Below are 26,369 nucleotides of genomic sequence, written 5' to 3' on the forward strand. Positions count from 1 at the left end.
TCTACCTAAAGGAATTCAATTCCTTCAGGTGAAAATATATATATATATATATATATATGTATTTAATTAATAATTATTATTATTTTATTTATTTATTTTGGAATCACTACATCCTCCTGTAATAATTATTGTTAGGGCATTAAAGGTTAGGTCCAATTGGACCTGATCTGTGACTGGGCTATAGAAATGGGATCAGGCCCCGTTGGCCCATAAGGATTAGAACTTTGACCGAGTCAAGCCCACTTTGACCTTGGCTGAGTCAGTGTGTCTTTTAAGGTTAATTTTTTAGTCAAGCCCAGTTGGGCCGTGAAATAAATTGAAAATGGGCCAGCTATTAGGGGTAAATGGATAGTAAACCCAAGTCCAAATTGGACCTAGTTTTCGAGATTTCAGGTCAAATCCAAATTAAGAGGTCATGGGTTATGGGTCGATGGGTCATACCCAATCCAAAGGGTCAGGTCAACGAATCAAATCTAATCTACTAGGTCAGGGCAACGGGTCAAATCGTTTAGCCTTGGTGGCTACGCCATCATTGTTTAAAGTGTTTTGATGATATTAAACTATATATTGTTCCTAATGTTTTCATATCTTTGCAGATCATGTTTAGTACAGGTACTCGTATATGAAGTATTGGATCGAAGGCAAAGATCGAATCGAGTAGACATCAAGAAGAAAAGATCAAATGGACACGTACTCGAAAGGATCCAAGCATCACCAAAGGAAACTTAATGTAGTCTTATATGTAATTGAGAAATGTTTGAGGTAGTCTATGTTGTAACTCTTGTGGGTGTGTTTCTTGCATGATTTCTGAGTAAGAATTGAGTTAATGCATGCATACTAGGACACTTGAGTTTATAGGATTGCACTAAAAGTCACAAAGTCAATTCATAGTTTTCAAAGTTAAAATCAAAGAGTTTGTCAAAAGAATTTGAAACTCAAAATATGTTTTCAAAAGGGACAAGTTTTCAACATCTTGGTATTTTGAACATCTCCATACTTGGTCCCGGTCTTATCAAAGCATGGTTAATGTCCTAAAGATTCAAAGAAGTCAAATACTTTTTATAAAGGACATTTTAAGCATATAAGATATCAAATGATCTTTCAAAGATGTTTTCATAAATCAAGATATCTTATATTTAAGTGAAAACTCAATTGGACAAGTTTTAATCTTCATTAGACTTTATATTTTTTATATACTCTTGTTTAAGAATGTTTTAAGTGATTAAAAGGCTTTTTGGTTGGGTTTAAAATCTCAGTTATGCACTTATCAAATTTCCTGAATACCATTCAGTATTAAGGATATAACTTTTGCTAGAAAAGTCCAAAAAAGACAATCTTAGTGTCCCTGGAAAGTTAAGAAAAAATCTCATAACTTTCATGTTGATTACATTTTCTAATTCAAAGCACTCATCGATGAGAACAAGGGATTTGTCGATAAGTGACTAGTTGACACTAGTCAACGAGTAAAACTAGTAGACAACGCGAATTTCCTGCCCAGGTGACTAGTCAACGAGTGGTCTCATGCCCAGCACCATAAAGGCTAGAAAACAGCTAGTTTTGCTTGGGAGTTGCTCCCAATGGCTAATTAACAACTAGTAAGGGTTTTTTGCTATATATATAAGTCCATAAACTTGTTTAGCATGGTTTTGATGATTTATACAAGCATTTAGTGAAAGATTTTTTTGAATCCAAAACCTAGGCACTCTTGCATTCTAGTTATTCATTTCAAAGTGCTAATCTCTCTTGCTCTCTAAATTTTGTTTGATTCAATCCTTGAGAGATTAAGTGTGAGGTTTGTTTTGTATTTATTATCAGCTCAAATTAAAGTAGTGTCATTTGTATTTAATCATCTTCTTGTAAAGGTTCTTTGTGAACCAAGTTGTAAGGTTCTTAGTGAACCGTTTGATGAAGGCTCTTAGTGAGCGCTGTAGGAATTTGTTCCCGAGTTGTAAGACTTACTCCATTGGTGAAGGAGTATTCATAGTGGATTGTGGAATCCTTGACTTGGTGCTAAGGTGTAGATATAGGCTTGGTGTCGAACCACGTAAAAATACCGGTGTTGATTTTCTCTCCCTGTACTTTTTATCATTTGTTTTGTGCATGATTTAAATTTCATATATTGTGATATAATTGCTTGCATCTTCCCTAAACTTTTGTTTTGTAGAGCAAATCGTTTATACGTGAAAAATTCTATTCACCCCCCCCCCCTCTAGACTATATACTCCCAACTAGGACGTCCAAGAAAATCTAATCTACTAGGTCGGGTCAATGAGTCAAAATAACAAGCTAATTTCATATCAAAAGTTCATATTTCAAATAACTGGATTCGTATATTTTAAAAGCAAAATTAAGCGCAAAAACAAAACCAACATTTGTCTTCAACTCCTTCAATCTTCTCGCCAACCCTCGGCTTTTAGGGATAGCAAAATGGGTCAAAACCTAATCAGTGATCCGTGACCTACCCGTTTGAACTAGATTTGGATTTACTACAAGCTGATCAGTTTATGAAAGAGTCAATCAGATCTGACCCGTTTATTAAACGGGTTAGGAGGGTTTGGGTTGGACCACCCGCCTAGTGACTCATTTAACCCATTGTATGTACAATGAAATATTGAAATGAAACCCTAGGTCCTCGACTCCCCGTCTGGAATTTTGGACTCCTGACTAGCCGACTCTGGAGTGGCCATCTCCCATTCTCCTGAATCCCTAATTCTCCCTCAGCCTCACTACCTTAAGACCCTCACAACCTCACGCACGGCCTCACAGGCAACTAGGTGAGAAGCAGCATTGCGGCAGTCGGCACTAGAAAAAGCCTCACGGCTCACTCCCTGTTAATTAGATGCTACCCAAATGGCACCACAGCACACGACATACACCCAGATGAATCGATCAGATGTTATTCTCTAATATTTTCCTACACAAGCACGCAGCCATCGCTCTTCGACCCGTCACCCCCATCTGCAAAGATTGCGGCTTTTGTTGTGAAAACCATTACAGTGATGTTGTGGAAAACCTTAGTTGTTCTGATTTTACAAAATTGAAGTGATTCCACTAGTTTTCCAATAGAAAAAACCATAATTTGTGGTTGGCTAAGGTGTTATTTTAAGGGTTTTATGCCTCAGAAAGAGAATTATGGAAGGCTCTGCAAGAGAGAATAAATAAATTATTTTTTTAAGTGGGTGACCCATTTATAATATGTTTATTAAACGAACAAGTTTGGGTTTACCTATTAGTCACCCGTTAATAAACGGGTCAACCTGAATTCGAACTTGTTTAACCCCAACCTGTTTATGACCCGCCCGAACCCAACTCATTAACTCGTTTTGCCACCCCTAGTTCTTCTTTGGTTATTGCTTGAATTTACTTTAGCAGCTTCTTGAATTCCTTTTCTCTACGCTTAGACCCTAGGGTCCTTCAACTCTGCAAGTGCCCCTAACCTCTTGAATTCCTTCAATGGCTTTCTGAATTCCTCATATTCCTTTACAATAGCTCCAATTCCCAAGCTCTATACCTCACCCTTATTCAGAACTCTCACAATTGCTTATACAATTTCTCTCTTTGTGATTGTGTGTGTTTCTCTCTTTCAGAAGCCTATATTTACAAGCTTTGAGATTCAATAAGCTTAATGTTGATTCAATCAATCATCACTTAATTTCCTCCATGAATCAACATTTATCTTTGATCTTTGCACATTTTTCACATGTTTCATTTTGTTGATTTTTCCTCGCAACTTTAAATTAGAAGCTTGAAGATTGTTGGCCCACCTCTTTATTTTATTTTATTTTGTTCTATTTTCCATTTTCCATGTAAAATTCCTCTCACTGTTTTTTTTCCTTTCACTTTTACCATTTTTATTGTAGTTTATTCATTTTATGGAATGTAGAAATTATGTTATATCGGCTCCGGGTAAAATGGGGTGTCCACATCTCCTATTGAGTTTCTTATTTCCTATTTGCATTCTTCTTGCTCTTTCAATGATTTCCTCTTCATTTTGACTGGATGCTTTCATTTCTCTTTCACCTTCCATTTTGCAAGTCTAAAGAAAGGGTTGCGGTCCCACAAGGAAAATGGAAAAAGCCCATCAAATATATTTGAGCATTGGAGGGGATTTTGTATCAATGTAAGGGTTCAAGAAGGATATCTATTTCTTCTAGAGTACATATTTTTTGTCTGATCCATCACCACCCTACCCCCAATACACTCTTCTCGCTCTGCTATTTAAGCTTTTGTTGATTTTGGATGTAGCTTCTTCCTCCCTAAATTACCCATAAGCCCATTGTTACAGATTTTGTTAACCTTCCATGTTTGAGGAAGCAACCAATTGGAAGAGGAAGAGGAAGAGGCTCATTAGTATTGATTCTTTCCCACGGTTGTGAATCGTACCTATCTTTTTTTGGCAATAATCATGGTCAACGATGTTTCTCAACTATAGCAACCAACCACAAACCCTTTTAACTCTTAACTAGAAAATCACTTTGTCAAAGTAGATCTCATTGACTTGGTCAAGGTAGAAGTGGTGAACTTAAAATGACAAGCACCTTAGACACCATTTAAAAAACATTTGTTAAGGGCTTTTCTCCAATCATTTTGCTCCTTTCGTCATCACCATCTTCAAACTCCATATCTGATTCAAGACCATTCCGTCCTCCTTGCTAGCACCTCACATATCCATCTGTGAACTTTCCTATAGCGGTGAAGCATTCTTCTATTCAAAAATATAATCCATCTCTTTTTCATTGGAAAAGAACCAACTTGTTCTCCATTTCTTTGAATCTAAATTGGAAAATAAAAATAAAATAGATTAAATTAGAATAATACAAACAAGTCTGGAGTAATTAACGTCCTAGTCGAGTTGTGGGTTTGACCCTCCTAGTCGTTGCACAAAGCCAGCCGACCTAACCTCTATTTTTCTAATTAAAAATATTACCCACCCCCTTCCTTCCTTTTCTAGTAAAAAGGTGGGCTCTACAAATAACACCTTCCTTGGAAGGAACTGGAAACACCGGAACGTGGCTTCCTTCTTTATGGTTATCAATTCCATCGACACGTGTCCAAATTCTGGCGCACGATTCCCCGCTTCCTTTACCACCCCAACCCCATTGCAATCAGCGTCGAGTCATCCGCTCCCCTCCCAATCATGACTGATCCATCCCCGTACTTGACCCACGGAACCTACCCACGGTCAACGCCTCATCCAACGGCTCTGATTTCACCTCCCCATCCTGCTGCTCCTGCTGCGCCTGTACCTGATTCGTCCCTTCCGTCTCCATCTCCTCGTCCTCCCCCCTCCTCACGCGCTTGACACCGATGCAAACCCCGAACAGCCGGGGGCTCGTTCCCCCCTCCGCCATCCCTCTTTGACCGTCGTCTGAGGCCTCGCCGCCCTCCGCCTCCGCTGGGTAACCTTCCGGCATCAAATCTAGAGCTCTGCCGTCGGACGTTCCGCCGGAATCCTGCTGGCCGGCGGTGTAGCTCGTCATCAGCGCGTATATACTGCTGCAGAGGTTCCTCAGCTGCGTCAGTTCGTGGCTCAGCTGCGAGTTCTCCTTCCTGAGTCGTTCGTTCTCCTCTAGAAGCTCCGGCGTAGTGGTACAGCTGGTGGCGCGGAGCCCCGTAGCAGGCGCGTTCACCGGCGACGAGTTTGAGGATATAACTTGTTCGTCGCCTGAGTTCGTCGGCGACACTGTCCGAGCCACGACGTTCGCAGGAACCGCAGCCAAAGTCACCGTCGTCGCAGTAACTACGGCCGTTGCCGGCGATATTTTCCGGCGCTGTATGTCGCGGAGAAGCCCTTTCTCGCCTCTGCGGAAGCATTCGTTCGCGAATTCCCACCGATCAGGAACAACCTTTCGAAATCCCTACGCATTCAACCCGCCAATATCACATCAAGACTAATTTAGACGAATCGCTGCCTGTACCAAACTATTTAAAACTAAAAATTAAATCTCAACCAAATTCACGTATATACGGACGCTTACATAAGTGTTTAGTTGTCGAACAAAGCTCGAGAAGTTGTTGTGCTTGAAGTATTTGGGAAGCAAATCCCGAGCAAACTCAGCAGGCCGCCAGACTATGAAGGTAGATCCGTCTTCGTTCCAGGAGATCAGGTCGTCGAAGGAAGGATCATCAACAAGTTGATAAGTTTTGGTGAGGAATGGCGTCGGGAGAGATCGCTGCGAGTCCCCATGGACGGATTCACCGGTCTGTTCGGCCGGCAATGGCGCCATGGCCCTCGCCCTCAGATCCAAACTCCAGAATACTGGAATTATGGGGATAAATTCCTCGCCGTTATTTACCGAACTCACGAATCAACCTCAATTATCAACAAAAAAAAAAAAAAAATATTGTATAATCGCCCGACTGGTTACTGAGAGAGCGCACAACAGAACAAAAATGATAATAAATCTGAGTAATAAAATTGTTCATGTTAATAGAACAAACGGCAACAAGAAGCTCCAGTCAATAGGAAAAATTCAACCACACGTCGTTATTTGGGTTAGGCTTCCAATTGATTTTATTTCCCTCGGGTTTTCCCAACAACCAAACAGGAACAAAACGCAGTACCTGGAAAGTTGAGATGTCTTGTAACGAAGCGCGCGGTCGTGTGCTCTTTCTGCACAGAAGCGCCGTCGGAAGTTGACCGAACCAGCCACCGGAAAACCAGACACCGTCACCGGAACGCGCAGAGAGAGAGAGAGAAGGGGAGAGAGAGAGAGAGGGTGATGGGTATTTGTTGTTTCTAGAAGGTTCTGGCGTTCCGGCTGAGGAGATTAAGATAAGAGTGGGGAACAATTCGTGGGTTCCAGAAGGAAAAGGAAATTAATGAAAAGAAAGGAGGGGTAAAAATAATAAAATAATGATAATATAAAAAACAGTGGTCCCCACGCGCACGCGCACATAGACAAGGAGCTGAGGCTGTGGCCTGCCTGCGGACTATGGAAGGCACCAGAAGCTCCCCCAATTAGTTCCAGAGCGAAATTACACAAATGCCCCTCGGACACTTCGTATTTTCCAGAAGCTTCTCACTACTGGAAACCGGATGCGGCGGCCCACGTGTCGGTCAGCTTATAATAAACTGAGACTAGCAGGGCTAAAAATGTATATTCGTATATAGCTGTACACCAAAATAAATAAACTAAAACTAAAGAATATCCAAATTGTTATCTTCAGAAAAATGTACTATTAAAACTAAATGAGTAATTATGTCATTAGTAAAAAAAATTTTACACAAAGTTAATCACTTTTTTAAAAAAAATATATTTATATTTTGTTTAAATACTCAGTAATGTAGATTTTACAAGATCTTAATCTTCATTCTACTTCAAAAATTAATAATAAATAACTGAAACGTAAATTTGGGCAAGCATATAAAGCAATTTGGAATTATGCACAAAATAGTTCAAGTTCTTAGCTACCTAAAAATGAACACTCAAAATACAATTTTATATAATTATAATTAAATTTAACTCCTTTTAGATTGTTTTTATTTTCTAAAAATGTTATGGCTCGTTGGTTGCCGTCAAAAAATATATTAAAAGTTCATTTTATTTTTAAGTTTTCTAAGACCCGTATTACATTCTGTATGCATTATTTCGTTTGAGGATATTTTGGTCTTTTGAATAAGCACTTTATTTATGGATACCCTAATTCAAACATGAGGTTGAATAATAATTTTATCCCGTTCAATATAATTTTGCTTCATAACCCTTAACCACCGTGCCAAATGAACCCTGAAATAATTATATTACTATACACTCATTGCTACTAATTAATTTATTTTTGTTAATACAATTTAATAATTCACCCATCTCTTGTTTCATATTTCTTTTATCAAACAAAAATTAAAATGTAAAAGTTTTAAGATTTAATTGTTCAAATATTTCTTAAATAAAAGACTAAGATTTATAATTTTATGCTACCCAAAAAATTTACCTTGGAATGTGTTCTATCAATGTTATGTAGAAGGGAAAATAAAATATCGTTTCTTTTTGTTTGGAAGGGTTTCAGATTTGAATTTATATTAAATATGAATAAGATATAATATAAAATTTGTATTAAAATTTGTCGAAATTCATCTAAATCCAAATTTAAGATTTAAAATTTTTACTTCCAAATGCAGCTTTTAATTTGCTAATGATGAATAAACAAGCGTGGTAGAAGGGAGAAAAAAGTATATACGATGAATGTGTCCTTAACTAGGAATTGAAAGGGCACTACATGTGATTATTCAACCCTATGGGCCCATGAGAATTTTTTGTTATTTGAAAAGTTATAGATATATGTATTAAGTAGGCACCTAATCTAATTAAGGATTATCTTAACATGTGAGTTGTATTTGTTTGGGCAAAAGACAATAGTTTTGTTGAAATGACAAAAAAAAAAAAAGGATCTTCATTCAATTTTTAAAAATCTTACAAATTTATATTGAGGTTTTAAAAGTTTCATAAAATTTTCCTCACATTTGATTTTTAGGATGCTTATAGCTCTAAAAAGAATTGTCTTTTTTATCAAATATGAAAGGAGTGTTACTGTAGAAATTTGGCCAAATAATTCGGATCAATCATGACCTCGATAACTTGTGAGAATGAAGAAAAAAAAATTTTGGAGGACTCGAGGGATTGCTTTGATGCTTGAGTTAGGAAAAAATGAAAGAATTTGCAACAGTATGAATATGGCTAAAAGTGAGATGATCTTACCTCTTTTGCATTGTCGGTAGTCTATTTTATCCAATTGTTAGCTTTTTGAGTCTGATTTCTATTTTGATACTGACAAATATAAATGTTTCTTATGTGTGTGTTTTAAAGCGTGAACAGGTATTATTCAAGTCACACATAAAATCAAAAGAACATGAATGCCAAGGTAGGTCTCAAAGTACAAATCTGACGCATTCCATGATGTCAAAGAGTAAAGGAGAAGAAGAAGGCATGTTTTGAATTATAAATGCATTTGTTTTTATTATTTAGTCTATAATAATGCATGCATCTGCATGATATGGATTGTATGCTCAAATAGGTCATAGACAAACCTTATGACAGATTTTGGTCGATCTTCAGTCGACCAACGTTGGGTTTTTGGGCTTAATTAAAAAGCTTAGGCCATTGAATGACAATAGGAACCATGATCCTTACACTTGAATGTCATATTCTTTTTCTCTAGGGTTGAAATTGCACAAGAGACCAAATAGGACATAAAGGCTATTTTTGGGATGTTTCAGGCGACTGAACCTTGGCAATATAAAATGCCTTGGTCGACTGAACTGGCTAGAGGTCAACAGTTGACCATGCCTCGGGCGACCAAATCAAAGTGAACGTAGCTTCCACGGTCGACCAAACCCTAGTCACTAGCTTTTCCACTATTTTTCGGCAACCGAACTTGTAGTTCAAAAAGGCCCCGAGTGACCGAACCTTATGTTCGGCAAACCAAACTTGAGAACGGGTGACTGAACCTCGAAAGTTTGGATTTTCACCTTACTTGGTCGACCAACCACTGCCTTCAGCAAACCGAACTTGAATTTCAATTCAAATTCTCTAAGTCTATTCGGTCGACCAACCCAAAGGGTTAGCAAACCGAACCTCTCAGGTTACCAATTTTTTACAAGGGTAATTAGGGTTAAAATTCAATTAAAATATTTCCAAAATTCCTAATTTGTCCCCAATGATCATATTTTGTTGAAAAACTATGAATATCCCCTCATTTGCTTTGATTAGCAACTTTGATTAGCAAATATTTTCTCTCAAATATTTTTAACCTCTTGTTAATCAAAGTTCTCCCAACTTATTTTTTATTGCAAAAACTATTTCTTGGGGCAAATCTTTTACTCTCCAAAACTCTCTTTCATTTATTATTGTAAATCATTTTTACAAGAGAGTATTTTATTTGGGTTTTTGTTTGCTTTGATAAGCACACACTCTCATTTTTTATTTATTCTTGAAAATCATTCTTGAAAGAGTTTGCTTGATATTTCTCCACTTGTTTCTTCTTCATGAATATTTTTTTGGAGAAACTCATTTTTAACTTGCCATTTTTTTTTGCACACTATTTCTCAAACTAAAGATCATACATATTCTTTTGTATAAAAATTTCTTTGCAAACAAACCCTAGGTTTTCCTGATTTTTATTGAAATATATTTTTGTAGAAAATTTCTTATTAGGGTTTAAATCTATTTAAACACCCTTACTTTACTAAACATATTTCATATCATATTAAAGTGCATGTATTTAAAGTTTAAACGTTGTACATCTATACTTGTATTTAGAAACATTTTATCATGTACAAAAATATTTTTATTGTATCGGTTAGGTTCAGCCCATTAATTGAACTGGAAAGTTTCAACCCCGTAAGTGAGACCGGTTGGGTTCAACTCGAAAATTGAATTGGGGAGTCTCAGCCCTGTAAGTGAGATAAGTTGAGGCTTAACCTTGTAATTGAGCTGGGGTTTTCCTCACTCGTAAGAAGAGGATGTAAACGGTTTTTGCTCCACCCGTTTAAGTGAGTAGGTTCAGTGTAATCCTTGGGGGGTATTGTAACGACCTCAAAATTTATATCATTTTTTTTCTTCATATTATATATATATATATATATATATATATATATATATATTAACTATTATGATACCCTCTGCTATGAAACTCGGGCCTTAGCAGGCACCGGGGTAATCTTATATACAATATTCATACCTACGCAGCGGAAACATAAATCATACATCCATACATACAATACAATACCAGAGTTCAATACATTCAGACCATAGTCATATAAAACAACTCCCTCCAGTATCACCTATCCGAAAATATAAAACTCAGTCACAAACTCACCCTAAAACTAGGGTTATCAAGAAATCACTCTATCTGCGAGCCTGTTCTGCTCGCCTAGTTGGCTCAATTGAAAAATGGTAAAATAATAGGGTGAGACGATGCTCAGTAAGTGGAAATATACTATTATTAGTATGTGACGACCGAGTCGTAAAACTATAATAATAGTATGTAAAACTGCATGATCTGGTAAATTTGTAAAAACACATATATCACATGTATAGTAGCTTAAAATATATGTATCATCTGAACTTTCCATCATTCATACTGTTAATATCATACTATGTACAACAAAGCTGTAAAACTGTATACATATACATAACTGTGTTTTATCCCTGGAACTCTGTATGCTATGATTTGACCCCTCATGATAGGATTGTGCGGCCCTTAGGTGTGACTTAGTCTGGTCGGTCCTCCAAAAAAGTCATCATACTCTACACTACCTTAACCTGGCCAAACTGAATCCACTCCTAAGCTCGGGACTGGCTACTACCTCGTCAAACTGGCCCCCTCAACCTAGGGAACTGGGGAGCTGCATCCTCTCCGAGCATAGTTTGACGGGTTCCACACACTATCTAAGATATGTGGTTGTACTCTATCTGTATTAGCAATGGTATCGTGCTCTATATTTTGTACCTGTATCTGTCTGTAATCATTCCTCAGGGATCTAACACTATATATATACATATATACTCTTTTACTGTATTCATCATGTTTCCAAAATTATCATAACGCTATCTTTTTGTACTGTAAATTCTATAATCTCTATATTCTGTATCTGTAGCATCTTGATGCTATCTCTGTATATCTGTCTATAAAATATATATCTATATACTCTATCTGTACACTCTGAATGTTATGGTGATAGGAAACATGGCATACTGCAAATGCTATATATGCTGATCTGAGTAAAACTGTAATATACTATTCTGGATAAACATCTGTAATATACTGATCTGTATAAAATCATAACATACTGATCTGAGTAAACATTTGTATACATATATATATATATATCTATATATATCTATTTTGTGAAATTATTTGAATAAAAGCTATATATGTACGTATATCTATCTGTATAATCCTTGTGAATATCTTACTATATCTGTATGTTCTGTATAACTTCATATACTGAAAAAACTGTATAAAGTTCTACATCAAATATTATCTACTCAGGCCACACATACTTTAAGAACACATATTTTGAAAAACTACATAATAACTGGCATACATATATGTTGGTAAAATTTCTATTAACATATTCAAATTTTCTAGCATAGCATATTTCCCTTACCTTATCTCTAAAAAATTCCTACTATACTCTAGCCCTATACCTGCAGGGTTCTTCACTCAACACCTTGAAAACAACATCCCTCATAACAAAACATCAGTATTTTCCTACATACAACATTTCTTATAACTGGAGAGAAAGCAGATTCTGAATAAAACACCTTATCCTGAATTTGGGACGAATTTCAAACTTCTTCCACTGACGATCCGCTCCTGCAGACTTGCAGAGAACTTCGTCAAGAGCGTCGTGGTGGCCTCGGATCTTCAATCCGGCGAGCAACGGACCTGAAATCGAAGAAAGAAGGAGGAAGAAACGTTGAGAGAGAGAAAAAGGATTTCTTGCACTGAATTTTCATCAAAAATCTGGTTTTTCACTATTTATCATCGACGAGTCCTTAAGAAATTTCGTCGACGAACTTCCTTCCTCATCAACGAATTTCAAACTGCCCAAAAACCTCTCTCGGTATTTTCTCGTTAACTAAACCTGACCTCATCGACGAGCTCCTTTTGTATCCTCATCGACGAATCCCCTGTGTTCATCGATGAAGCCTACTGCCTCCTTCTATTTCTGTTTCTAATTCCCTCCCTCTTTACTATTTAAATATCATTATTCTTTGGGTCATTACACTCTCCCCTCCTTATAAAATTTCGTCCTCGAAATTTACTATTCATATAATTCATCATTCTTTAAAGACAAAACGGTCTACTTATTTTATTACCTGCTCTCACTTATGGTGGAGGAATACCGTGGTTACATTTTATGTTCTGGGAGATTACAAAAATAAAATTAAAAACTACTTACTAACTAAATAGTGCATGTACCTGCAAAAGAAACATTACCTAACTATTTACATTACCTAATTACTCTTGAAACAAATGTGGGTATTTCTTTTTAATTTCATCCTCAAGTTCCCATGAGGCTTCTTCTATAGTATGGTTCCTACACAAAATCTTCACTAGATGAATTTCTTTAGTATGCAGTTCTTGTGTCTTTTTGTTTAAAATTTGTACTGGCATCTCTTCATAAGCTAGTGAATCCTTGAGTTCTATCTCTGCATAGCTGATTATATGGGACGAATCTAGGACGTATTTCCTTAACATAACAACATGAAACATGTCATGAATTCCAGCCAAAGTTGGTGGCAAAGTTAGCTTATAGGCAACTGACCCTATTCTCTCTAGTATCTCAAAAGGGTCAATATACCTAGGGCTCAACTTGCTCTTCTTTCCAAACCTCATAACTCCTTTCAGAGGAGCTATTTTCAAAAATACTCGATCTCTCACATCAAACTCTAGTTCTCGATGGCGAGTGTCTGCGTAGCTTTTCTGCCGACTCTGTGTTGTACTGATTCTTTCTCTAATTAATCGGACCTTGTCGGACGCCTGTTGTATTATCTCTGGACCCAAAACTCGCCTTTCACCTACTTCATCCCAGAAAAGAGGAGAATGACATCTCCTGTCATATAATGCCTCGTAAGGTGTCATGCCGATGCTAGTCTGATAACTGTTATTGTAAGCAAACTCAACTAACAGCATAAACTGAATCCAACTGCCTCCAAAATCAAGCACACAAGCACGAAACATATCCTCTAGTGTCTGAATCATCCTCTCAGTCTGACCATTTGTATAGGGATGGAACGCAATGTTGAATGCTAACTATATACCCATAGCCTCTTAAAAGCTCGTCTAAAATCGTGAAGTGAACTGAGGATCTTGGTCGGAGACTATGGATACCGGCACACCATGAACATGAACTATCTCTTGAATATATATTTCTATCAATCTATCCATGTATTAACCGAATTTAATCGGAATGAAATGAGCGGTCTTCGTCAAACGATCAACAACCACCCAAATCGCATTCAACCCTTGCCGCGCTGGTGGTAATCTCATAACGAAATCCTTCGAAACGTGATCCCATTTCCACTTGGAAAAAAAAATGGCTGCAACTGCCCTGTTGGTCTCTAGTGCTCAGCTTTAACCTGCTGGCACGTCAAACACTACTATACAAATTCAACTATCTCTCTCTTCATTCCACTCCACCAGAAGTACTCCTACAAATACCGATACATTTTAGTGCTACCTGGATGTATAGTGTATAGGGATCTGTGAGCCTCCTCTAATATAGTTTTCCTAATCTCAGTATCTGCAGGAACACAGAGCTTAGTACGAAACCGTAGGGCTCCATCATCTGATATGCTGAATGTAATAATCTCAAAAATGGATATAGAAGATTAGTGGAGTGATTTCCAAAAAAATAAAATAAAATAAAGTTAATTAATTAATTAATTAATCGGATTTATAAGAAAAGAAAAAAAATTAAAATTTATTTTTATTTTTATTAATAAAATATATTATTATTAATTAAATATATATTATTATTATTATTATATTAATATATATAAATTTTACATCCTGAAGCTTGAAGCTTCAAGATGCATCTACAAGATCCGCAGACCCCCCCCCCTCTTTATTCCTTCTCTGTTGTACTCTGCGCAGAGACCTGTGCAGTCTCTCTCTCTCTCTCTCCTCAGTTACGTGGCGGATTCTCGTCCGATTGAGAATCAAAAGATATCGTTGAGCTCCATTCTCCGCTACCGTCATTTCTACGGGAGCGAATCGGTGGTAGGAGCGGCGTAAGCGTATCTCCTGGAATAAGCCAATTTTCCTTTTTTTTCTTTAATTTCTTGCAAATTATAAGCCCGATTGACGAACGGACACCACCACAAGAATTTAAGAATGATTCTCTACAACTCTAGTGGGACGAAATTCTCGTGGGGTCGTCATGGGCAAAATCCCAAATTTGGGGTACAGGGGTTATTAAGTGGCTTATTTTTAATTAATTAGGATTAATTTAGAAATGCTAAAATGTTGAGCATTTGGAGTTGAAGTAGAATTTTTAAAATTTAGGACCCGAGTGAGCGTCGCGGGTGTAATTTTGGGACTCATAGGCAAAATTCAGAAAATTAAGTGAGGGTGTTTAATATTAGTTTAATTGTTAGTTTGAGGTACATGGAGCCTAGGGAAGGCTAGATGGGTATTATTTTTGGAAAATGAATTAATTAATCTAGGGAAAATGTAAATTGCAGGAGTTGAGTTTCGGGCGCCAAGGGCTTAGGATCTGGGTGTTAACAAGACTCTTAGTAAGCCAGGTAAGTGGAATAAATTATAACAGTATTTTTAGAATTACCGTTTGAATTAATATATGAAAATGAGTATATTGTATTTTGGCTGAAAATTATTATGATATAAATATCAGATAAATTGTGTGGCATTTGAGTAATATTTATTTGTGATGCTTTGGAGTCTGAAATTAATATATTATAAATATTAGATAAAAATTGTGTGGCACATGACATGTGTTGAAAAATGTGGAATATAACGATGAGTATTTTCTGAGAAAATATTGAAATGAGAATGATTGATGTGATTAGTGGAAAATAATGAAATGTGGTATTTATATGTGAGTGGACATTATTTGCATGAGAAATGAGTTTGTACAAATTACTGATATGAGTATTTTTAAAAAATGTGAAAAATATGTGAAATATGATATATGTTATTACGAGATGATGAAATGTGCACATAAAATGATGAGAATATTTATATTGAACTGAATTGTCATATACTGTAATATGATTGATGAAATGCCAATACTGCATAATGATTGCGGGTATGTGGTAGTGAACCCTGATGGGTGGTTATGATATTGAGCACGGTACCATTGCTAGTGGTGTTAGTGCAACCACACAGACTCTTGGAGCGTGTGGCGTGACAGTCGACTGTGTCATTTTGTAAGGTTGTTGCTGGCCAGTCATACTACATACACGATATGTGATATGATATTTTGATCTAACCGGGTCGGCTAACCGCGATTAGATCCAACCTTTGGGCCGTACAACCTTGACCATGGGGGGAAACATGGAGTGGATAGAAAAATCCTCAAGGTGACCATGAGTTACAGACACGATGTTGGTATTTGATACCAAGGATACTCATGAGTCGGAAAGTAAAATGGAAACGGAAAATGAAAGAATGATAAAATTGGCTAAAATGAGAAATAAAAGAAAGAATGAAAATTGAGAAACAGAGAATGACAAAATTGAGAAACGGTATTGTGTGAGTTAAAAATATAATTAATTGAAGCGAAGTGAAACTCTCCGCCTGAAGGCTTACTGAGTAAGGCAGGCGCCCTGATAGGTATCAGATGTGGCTATTCCTGATTGCATAACGTGTTAGGGCAGAGGGAAGCAACCTGTATGGGCGGGTAATCTTCCCAATTCTCAAGAACTTCGTAAATAAAAATGTGTTGGAATGATTGGTTTGGAGAAATGGTTTTTAAGCTTATAAAAGCTTGTGTTGTATATCTATATGACTATGAGAATATATTTGCTAGTGTATTTTCTCAGATGAAAGGTTATTTTGAAAAGTAAAGCATGTTATAACTGGACTCATATGACCACACACTGCAAATAACTTATTCCTTCTTACTGAGATGTGTCTCAGCCAAATTATCTAAATTTTTCAGGGGATAAAGATAGGACAGGCGATAGAGTTTCGTGATCATAAGGAGCTGGGACCCTGACACGCAAGGTGAGTTTTTGGTGGACTAGGGAGGTGTGATTCCCTAAGGTTGTATTATTTTTGGGTATGAGATAGTATTGTGTATATGTGTATGTTGATACTCTGAGTATTGTATTTCGGATGATATAAATATACTGTCTTCCGTTGTTAGGTTATATAAATAAAATAACTTTTTACCCGGTACCCAGTGCGGGTCGGGTTGTATGAATGATAGTAGGATTGTTGACGTGGCCAATTTATGGGTGTTATTTATGACGAGTGAAAATTCATTTATTATTGGAAAAAAATGTACGAAAATCGGGGCGTCACAATTTGGTATCAAAGCCTAGGTTGCTAGGTACTGTAGACTTTAGTGGACAACGGAATACAATACTAGAGTATAGGAGTGGATTTTGAGGGGAATGGGAGATGGGTAGAATGAAATGTGAGTTAGTGATTGTTAGAGGATGAGGTGAGAATTTAGGATTCTATCTTACGACCTAGAGACAGGAGTATCGGGGTTGTTTCTGTATTTTTCTTGGAGTGACGATTTCAAGAAAATCATGGATACTATCGTTGGGTCTTATTTCTGAGTGGTAGGACTAAGTCTTAAATGGGGATTAGGGATGTGGATAGAAAAGTAATTTATGAGTTATAGTAGTGTATGGGTTGTGTGATAGTAATTGTACGCTGAGATTAGTTGTTTCCTTTGCAGGATGGATCCGAAAAACAACAACACGAATGCGAGAGGTGATGGAGTAGGGCCTTCCAGTATGGGTGGTGCAGACCCTGACGCAGTGTTGTGTAGCGTTACTCAGCAAGTGATGGCTAAGATGGCCAGGAGCTCGGGAGAGCGGAGCTGCACGATTGAGCAGTTCACACGTATGCAACCCCCGTATTTTGCTGGAGGAGTGGACCTACTAGTAGCAAAGAACTGGGTTCAGGACATAGAGGATATATTGACAGTCCTCTCATGTACAGATGAGTAGAGGGTGTTATTTGCTACATTTAAATTGACCGGGGAAGCAAAGCGCTGGTGGAGGTTAGTGAGATTACTTGAGGAGCAGAGGTTTGACCCTGTAGCGATGACGTGGAGTTGCTTCAGAGAGATTTTCTTCGAGCGGTGCTTTCCCGCTATGGTCAAGAGTGCGAAGGCATCAGAGTTTCTGTATCTGACACAGGGGTCTATGACGGTGCAACAGTACGCAGGGAGGTTTGTTGAGCTGATATTTTTCTACCCCAAAAGACTCACCCTTCTAACAGGACGATACTGTAGCCCCCTTCTATCTACAAGTCTGATCTGTTCGCCTAACTGGATCACTTGGAAAATGTAAATTTAATGAGATAAGTCGACGCTCAGTAAGACGAAATATGCTATTGCTAGTGTGTGGCAAATGAGTTACAATTATATAAAAGTCTGATTTTATATAATCATGTATAACTGCATCTATAAATATAGTACAAATAATATAAACCACCACCTATATCCATGTTGCTTAACTTATCCATATTTTAGGTTTCTACTCATAAATCTTCTAACGTATATAAGTATATTCTCTATTTTTATAAAACTATATAATAATAATAATAATAATAATAATAATAATAATAACTGAAAAAAAATCCCTAAATGGATAATTGTGTGTCATGATTTAACCCCTAATGATAGGGTTGTGCAGCCCGTAGACGGGATCTATCACTGGCTAGCCTACCAAGATAAACCACTATACTTCATCAGTCAGATCAGCCCTCCTCAACCCATATATGATGGGGATCTTGTCCACAAAATAGGCATGATTGACTTATCTACCACGTATTATCTGAATGCATGGTTGCACTCTGAACTGTATATAGCTACGGTACCGTACTCTGTAAACTGTATCTGTAATGGTCCATCAGCGTCTGATACTATATAATACATCTATATATACAACTATCTGTTTTACCATGATTCTGTTATAACTGTATTAACCATGACGCTATAGTAAACCGTAACTGTATTAATTGTATTTTTGAGATTAACTGTAAATTTGTATGCCATGATACTGCAAAACTGTATAATCATGGTATACTATAAAGCATGTTCCCTGTCTGTATATTCTGTAAAACATAATCCTGAAAACACTGTAAAACATGCTTCTGTATAAATACTGTAAAACATGATTTTGTATTGTATCCATATTCTCATGCCACATGGTAATTTAACACATTTTAAACATAACTGATAAAATGTATAAATTCATGCTCTGAATAATAACCTGGTAAAAACATATAATACAAAAAAAGAACCTTGTACAAAAAAGAAAAGGTTCATATGCCCCCACCTTTATTCCATCACCTGCACAAGCCTAGCCAAAGCCCCCCTACTCCTCCAAAATTCAAACTCAATTCCTCCAAATTCCCAAAATTTAAGTTTAATTGAATCTTAATCTTCTAGTTGAAGTCTAGATAGATTTCAATTTCTAAAAATAAAGCTTAATTGGGCTTTAGTTGTAAAGCTAAGAATTAAACCTTAATTTAAGTCTACTTTCATCGTTGGAACATCTAGTCTCACTTTAAAACATCCTAATCACTACTAATCTAAATTTTACTTTTTACCATGTGTTCTTTGGTAGGATAAGGCTACTTGGCTTAATGTGCTTCCTCTACGTACTCTAAGTGGTGGTCATCCCTTATTGGCTAAAATTTCTTTTTATCTTATTCACTAGGACACTTTTCCCAATCTCCCTAAAACCTCAATACTCTTCCTCCACATGCCCTAAATGGTGGTCACATCCTATTAGGAAAAATTTTCTTTCGTTTTATTCATTGGGGCACTTGTCTCATTTTTTCAAAACCCTAATGCCCAATCAATAAGCTTCTCCCAACACACTATCTCTCTTCCTCACTCTTTCACTTATAAATATTCTCTTTGAGGGTTAGGGTAAGGACACATACACACTTTTCAAAGTATTATCCTACTATTATCTTCTTCATTCTTCTCTCTACTTTCACTCCCAACACCCCCCCCCCCTCCCTCACTCTCCTAAATAGCTAGAGAAAAGAGTGAGAAAACAAAATATAGAAAAAAAAAAAGGAAAGTGGGAGAAAGATTATGTGTGGGAAGGAGATTTTTTTTTCTACTTAAAGTTCTCACTCTTCCACCTTTTCTAATTTCATTTTCGATGGATAAGAACATCATTTTTTTTTTTTATGCAAGAAGTGAGAGAAAGTGAAAAAAAAAAGAAAAAAAGAAAGTGAGACAAAGATTGAGTGATGGAAGGAGGATTTCTCCACAAAAGGGAGAAGATGAGTAAAGAGGATTGCAGGTATTGTTTTTTCTTCTCCTTTCTCTTTTATTTATTTCTTCCGTTATCTTGTTGGTTCCCCTCCTACACTTTTCTCGTTATCTTTTGTTCTTAAATATTATTGTCATGTTGATGTGAAAATGCCTATGAAATTTAAAAAAAAAAGACATGACCAAGACATGAAGTGAAGTGATTAAAAAGGTCTTCGTATCTTTTATCAATCACTTTATAATCTTGCATTAAGTTCATGTGCTTGAATTTTGGAGCTTAAGATGAGTTATTTTAAGGGCATTATAGTTTTATTTTTTTTAGGGTACATCTCATGCACTTGGACTTATTTCCCACCTAACCAAAAGATGCATAACCACCTCCTAATTTGACCAGAGTTTGACCATATCACATTTTCTCACCCCTTTGAGTTGTTTTACAAATAATATGCCATTTTAAATCTCTAAATATGCTTTTTGATGGTTTTGGTCGTGCACAATTTAGGTTCTTAAAACTAAAGTTATGGCTATTTGCATCGAAACTGACAGTATAGACTCATCTCTCATGGATAATTTTTGAGACTCAACTTTGGACTTGTATTGTGAACTCATATAATTGAATCACGTGACCTAACACCTATAATTTTGAAGCCCTATGAGTCTATGTCCAGGTGGTGGTACTTTTGCTTAAATTAAAGATTTGTGGAGTTGGGTATCGTGTATAGATGTTCAAATGGAGTTTATGTCCTTTTTTATTAAGTTCACATTTTGTCCTTGACCTTTAATTTTGGGATGATGAATTTGTTTTGTTTTAGACCATTTGAAACCACATTTGGTACCTAAGGTTCAAGGGAGTAACCTCCTTTTTTGAATAGAAGATTTATTTAAACTCTCTCCTTTTTCTAACATGGATCTCGATTAAAGTAATAATTAATCACTTAAAAAATTTTGACTTCTCTAATTTCCAAAGATAGATGTTTAAAAAGGGAGTCAAAACCTTTTTCATAGTTTCAATAAAAAAATGTATTTACCAAAATAGAAGGGACCCTAAACTTGAGATTTTGCTTAATCCATAAGCATAAACCATGGGATGAAAATAGGAGCCTAAAGCAAACTCAACCTCTAAATCACTTTATTTTTCTTTTTCAAAATATAATTTGAATGTCATATCCTTATCTTTTTATGTTTTCAATGAAAAACAAAAGAGAAGTTTTATTTCTAAATTAAAGCATTTAATATCACTTATTTCATTTCTATTGACTTGAGGAAGTATTGTTTTGATACATAGTGTGCACCTGACTAGTGTTAATGTGTGAATATTATTGTGTGATGACATGTATATATTATTAATGTCGTTACTATAATGGAGTTTATCGTATATGCGCATGTATTGGTAAGTGTATTGTGTGAGTTACATTATGTTATAGCTATTTGTTAGTATGTCATTATTATTAGTATAATTGTTGATATTTAGTTATTACTTTTATTGTTATTGGTTTCTAAAAAAACTATAAAAAGAGAATATTAAAAAACCTAAAAAAGGAAAAGTCATTCTTTTGTCGCTCTAATATATCTTATTAATGTATCATGTCTCTAATTGCATGACTTTGGTTCTCAAAATCTAATCCTAACTTATGATGAGATAAAGGAAAGATTTTATTGTATAGTATTTTCTCCCCCTTATCCCTAGGTATGATGAAATTTTTTAACTTCCGAAGACCGTATGGTTGAAGGGAATTATGGTCTAAATCAACGGATTAGATTAAATCAATCCAAGAACACCTAATTAGATGCTTGTTGGTTAGGAGCCTCCACCCAATAAAATGTTTTCAAAAAATCAAAAATTGTCTCAAAAGTCTTCTTTATTTTAAGCAAAAAGGTCAATGATGAAGTTCTAGATTTCAAAAAATCATGCATTCCATCAAAACATATTTCGAGACTCACTCTTTTCATTCACCTTCTTCAAAAATCAATAATACAAATCCGGTCCCCTTTTTCTAAACTTTGTTTTTTAAGTCGAATACAAACCCAATGTTTTTCAAACCAAATATTTATCATCATCACAATCATCACCGTCCTCATGTTTTCTTCAAAATTAGGGTTTTAATTTCAAACCCCCTTTAAAAGCTATATTCTGAGTTTCTAGAAGTTATATTAGAGTACTCATAGATAGTAATGCTTACTAGATGATCAGAAAGGGTGTTTTTCCTATCATTTTCATAATTTTAAAAAATTGGAAGAAACACACACACACACACACACACAATTGCGATTATTGTTCTATGAACGGGTGCCATTAAGGTTGCTGATTAGTTAACCATCACCAAGATGGTTAAATATTCACCTTCTCAACGCACAAATGTACTCCCAAGCTCGATCTCCGACTTTTGTAGACTTGGGATTTTTTAAAAAAAAAATTCCTATTTTTCAAAAAATAAGGTGGCAAATCCGTATTTTGTTTATGATTGTTTATTTATTCTTTTCCATTGTTTTCTAATTTGGGGATCACCATGCATATTTTCCTATGTCGATACCCTTGATAGAATTCGACGTTAACATGCATGATCCCTTCTATAGGCATTTAGGTTCTCCCTCTAAAAACTAAATTTTCTAAATTTCATTTTTAAAATTTCAATGGAGCCATCTGCGCTCATAGAGTTCTATGTAGATCCACCACTGTTAATAGAAAAAATATAAAAAAATAATAATAAAGATGGTTTAGAAAGTTACAATATATATATATATATATACTAGTAGAAGAAAAGCAGTCTAGTAAATATTAGGCAATTAAGTTAAAAGGCCTTCCATCTCCTTTGTTCTGCTCTTCTAATTAAGGAGAAAGAATGTCATAAAGTGTGGCTAAGTAAATTCAACTATACTCCCACACAAAGAGGAGATATGCTAATGGAAAATCTAAACATTCGTACAATATAAACTTGATTCCATATAAAGAAAAAGTTCTATTGAAAATTAATCAGCTATTTCTGGGATACTCAACGGAGCAATTCCACATAAGAGACATCTAATTCAAAAGGAATCAAACCAAGATCATGATTGACCTTAAAGTTCAATGCTATTGCTAGATTACCTTTTCAAGGTCATATGATATAGACGTTGACTTTTTTATAGTGAATATTGTCGCAGACTTTTTTATAGTGAATATTGTCACAACATGCTAGATAAGGGTTCCAAATGACGAGTAATAATAATATTATAAGTTCGATGAAGTCATCACTAACCTATTATTTTTCTAGGTACGGTTAGTTCACCTAATTACTTTTAGTTGATTGGCCTTTAGAGTAAACCCAAGTCAAAGAATCAGTAGTCTTGGTCTGCATTTATCAGAGTTGGGATTAAAAGTTCAGTCATGTAAGGGGAAGGTACTAGCACTCCCTGCACACCCGTTCTACAAATGATACCTAATTAACCATCAATTATCTCTAAATTGAATATAATGATCTTTAATTAATTCATTCAAAAATAAATAAATTTTAAAATTTTAAAATAAAATATAAAATATGAGTGATTTAGAAATATCTAATAAAGCTTCTAAATGAGGTGATCTTATTAGATAAACTCTGCTCAGAACGAATATAAATGAGGTCTGAAATACCTCTTTACCCTTTGTTTAATCATTAGGACGCACACACACAAAAATAAAATACATACGGATAATAAATTTATCAAATTTGATATTAAAAAAAAAAAAAGAGTCTTTCAAACATTCTCATAATTTTCCAAAATCCTTTTAGAATTTTATGAAAATTTTTCAACATTTTTTCTGTAATTTTTTGGGATTTTAAAAAACTTTTTCCTTCATTTTTGATATTTTTATTTTATCATTTTTTGCTATCCGAGTCAAAATAACTCAAATAATTTTTTATTTTTTTTATTTTTAAAATATTTTTCCTGATTTTTCTCATTTTTTACTTTTTTTAAAAAATTAAAATTAAAAAAGTAAATTAAAATGAATTTTAAAATTAAATAAATTGAATAGGCGGTTCAAAAGAGTCAAATCGGTTCAACCGGTCTAAACCGAGTCAACTCTAGTTGACCCGATCAAGTTGACTCGATTAGGAAAGGCTGGCTGCATGTCAGCCAGCAATGGCGATACGTACATGGCATCTATTCATTTTATTTTATTTTATTTTATTTTTAAATTTTCTGCAACAAGGTGACGTGAGTGTGACATCACCCGCCACGTGACAGAGCACGACTCGTCTTGGAGTTTGACACGGATCATTGTAAGTCTATTGAGTTGGCCTAGATTTCATATATCTTTGTAAATCCACACATTTTCTTTTATTAGAGTTTTGTTATATAAAGTCCGGTCAAAAATTCGTGTCTTTTGTCTTTATAGATTTATTACTTTAGGAATCCAAGAGACAGATATTCCTATCATCCTAAGTAACAAACTTATAAAGAGATGTAGCTATAGATACCCTATTTTTTTCGGGAATTATATACAAAAGATTGGGCAAATTTTCTTTTTATTTCAATATAGTAAGAAAATACAAAAAATAAAATAAAATACAAGGAAATTGAATTTTTTACATTGAAAATAAAAAAAATCTATAAAAATAAAAATAGTAAAAAGGGGAAGGCCAAATGCTTCAATTCCATGATGCCACCTGCGCATAGGCACAAAAGAGTAACAGTTAAGAAATCAAAAATAAAAAACTAATTGATATGATTGATCATCTTAAATTGGATAATTAATTTGATTAACCAACTTGTTTTAAGTTTGATTGATCAATCAAATTTAATCCAAATTGCTTTTCTTAGACCTATAAATAGAGGTCTTTTGAGGGTGAGAATGACACATAGACAGATAGACACAAGACAATTGAAAGTGGGAGCCAAAGAATTGAGAGTTTGAGAGATTTGTGAATCTGGAGAAAATTCAAGAATTCAAAGGAGCTTAGATAAAGGTTACGATATCAGAATTTAGAATAAGAGAAGTTGTAAGGAAGAGTTGCAAAATTTGAGGCTTAAAGATTGATAAGCAGAGGGCTAGAATCAAAGAAGTAGTGAAGGATTGATATCAAGCTAAAAGATTGGAGGAATTTGAAGATAAAGGTTGGTTCCTTTAATTTTAATTGTAAAAATTTAAATTCAAAGTTTTGTGATTTGAGTGCAAGTAAGAGTTTTAATTCAGACTGATTAGTCATCCGGATTCAAGATTTAGATCATTACTTCACATCCATACCTGATTACCCTAAGTCCTATAACCCTTATTTGACTACCCGAGATCCGACCCAATCAATTGATTCGAAGACCCAAGACTCAAGTCCAATTTAGACCTAGGTCCATTGACCATTGACCTTTGACCCTAGCCCATAATCCCATTTAATTAGACCCGAAACCTAATTGGGTCTGAGACAGCTCAACTTAATCATATAAAATTAGACCCATAACTCAATTGGGCCTAATACATTTCAAGCCCATTTAATCCAAGTCCATACCCATCAAATATGTATGACCCATCAAATCTAAACCAACTAACCCAATCTTAACTAACCTACCAAGTCAAAATCTTACCAACATTAGAACCCAGGTCAACCCTAATTCTTGTTTGGTTCATGAGAATTGCTAAGAAAATTCAAAGGAAAATCCAAAAAATAGAAAAATATAAAAAAAGAACCCAAAGTTCTCTTCTAATCCAAATTTGCAAAATAAAAAGATCTAAGATGAGATAAGGTATAATGAAAAAGAAAAAAAAAATAGACAGAAAGAAAGAATGAAAAGAATAAAAAGAGAAGAGAAGTAGATATGTGTGAGAAAGAGAGATATGAGGGAGAAAATAAAGTGTGATGGGAAAAGAAAAGAAAGGAAGAAGAAGAAAACAAAGAGAGATCTGAGAGAAAAAAAACAGAGTGAGAGAGAAAGAAGAAAGAGAGAGAAAACAGAAGAGAAAAGAGAGAAATGTAGGGAGATATGTAGGGAGTGTTAAAGCTTTATATACATTGTTGGCCCACAACCTAATAGCTTAACCTTTTAGGTAAAGTGGTAATCTAATATGGCATCAGAGCTCTGGTTACCAGGAGGTCCTGAGTTCTAATCTTGTCGTCCGTCTTTATTCTGTGACATAATTTGTCATCTGTTTATCTCTTCACGTGCTATCGGGCTGCACGTGCGGGGGAGTGTTAAAGCTTGATATACATTGTTGGCCCACAACCTAATAGCTTAATCTTTTAGGTAAAGTGGTAATCTAACATGGAGAACGAGAGAGAAAGAAGAAAGAAGGAGAGAGGAGAGCAAAAAGAGAACGCAAGAGAGAAAGAAGGAGAAAGGAGAAGGAAATGGAGAAAAGAGGAGAGAGAGAGAGAGAGAGAGAGAGAGAGAGAGAGAGAAGAAAACTTTTATACATGTGTTAATGGAACACGTGTCACTGTCTATATGTTGACTCGTGACACAACTAGGGTTG

The 26,369-nt window shown here is 35.5% G+C and overlaps 1 protein-coding gene across 2 annotated transcripts; it reads right to left on the reverse strand.

Moving 5' to 3' along the window:
• Window positions 1-4,778: 4,778 nt before the first annotated feature.
• On the reverse strand, window positions 4,779-6,835 carry LOC131164638 (heat stress transcription factor B-2b). Of its 2 annotated transcripts, none has more exons than XM_058121974.1 (3): window positions 6,565-6,835; window positions 5,979-6,259; window positions 4,779-5,858 (listed from the first exon to the last, which is right to left on the reverse strand). In XM_058121974.1, the coding sequence occupies exons 2-3, from the start codon at window positions 6,225-6,227 to the stop codon at window positions 5,136-5,138; spliced, it is 972 nt and encodes a 323-aa protein (XP_057977957.1). In that variant the 5' UTR covers window positions 6,228-6,259; window positions 6,565-6,835; the 3' UTR covers window positions 4,779-5,135. The 2 variants fall into 2 exon arrangements, with proteins under 2 accessions (XP_057977957.1, XP_057977956.1); XM_058121973.1 differs by having other exon boundaries at window positions 5,979-6,313.
• Window positions 6,836-26,369: the final 19,534 nt, after the last annotated feature.

The sequence above is a fragment of the Malania oleifera genome, chromosome 9 (assembly GCF_029873635.1).
Source record: "Malania oleifera isolate guangnan ecotype guangnan chromosome 9, ASM2987363v1, whole genome shotgun sequence".
In the NCBI taxonomy this organism is placed as follows: Eukaryota; Viridiplantae; Streptophyta; class Magnoliopsida; order Santalales; family Ximeniaceae; genus Malania; species Malania oleifera.

Excerpts from the sequence above, each read along its gene's own strand:
- LOC131164638 (XM_058121974.1), bottom strand. The coding sequence starts at position 6,227 with ATGGCGCCATTGCCGGCCGAACAGACCGGTGAATCCGTCCATGGGGAC. Across the intron at positions 5,859-5,978 it reads TTCGACAACTAAACACTTAT|GGATTTCGAAAGGTTGTTCC; the intron begins GTAAGCGTCCGT and ends TTGAATGCGTAG.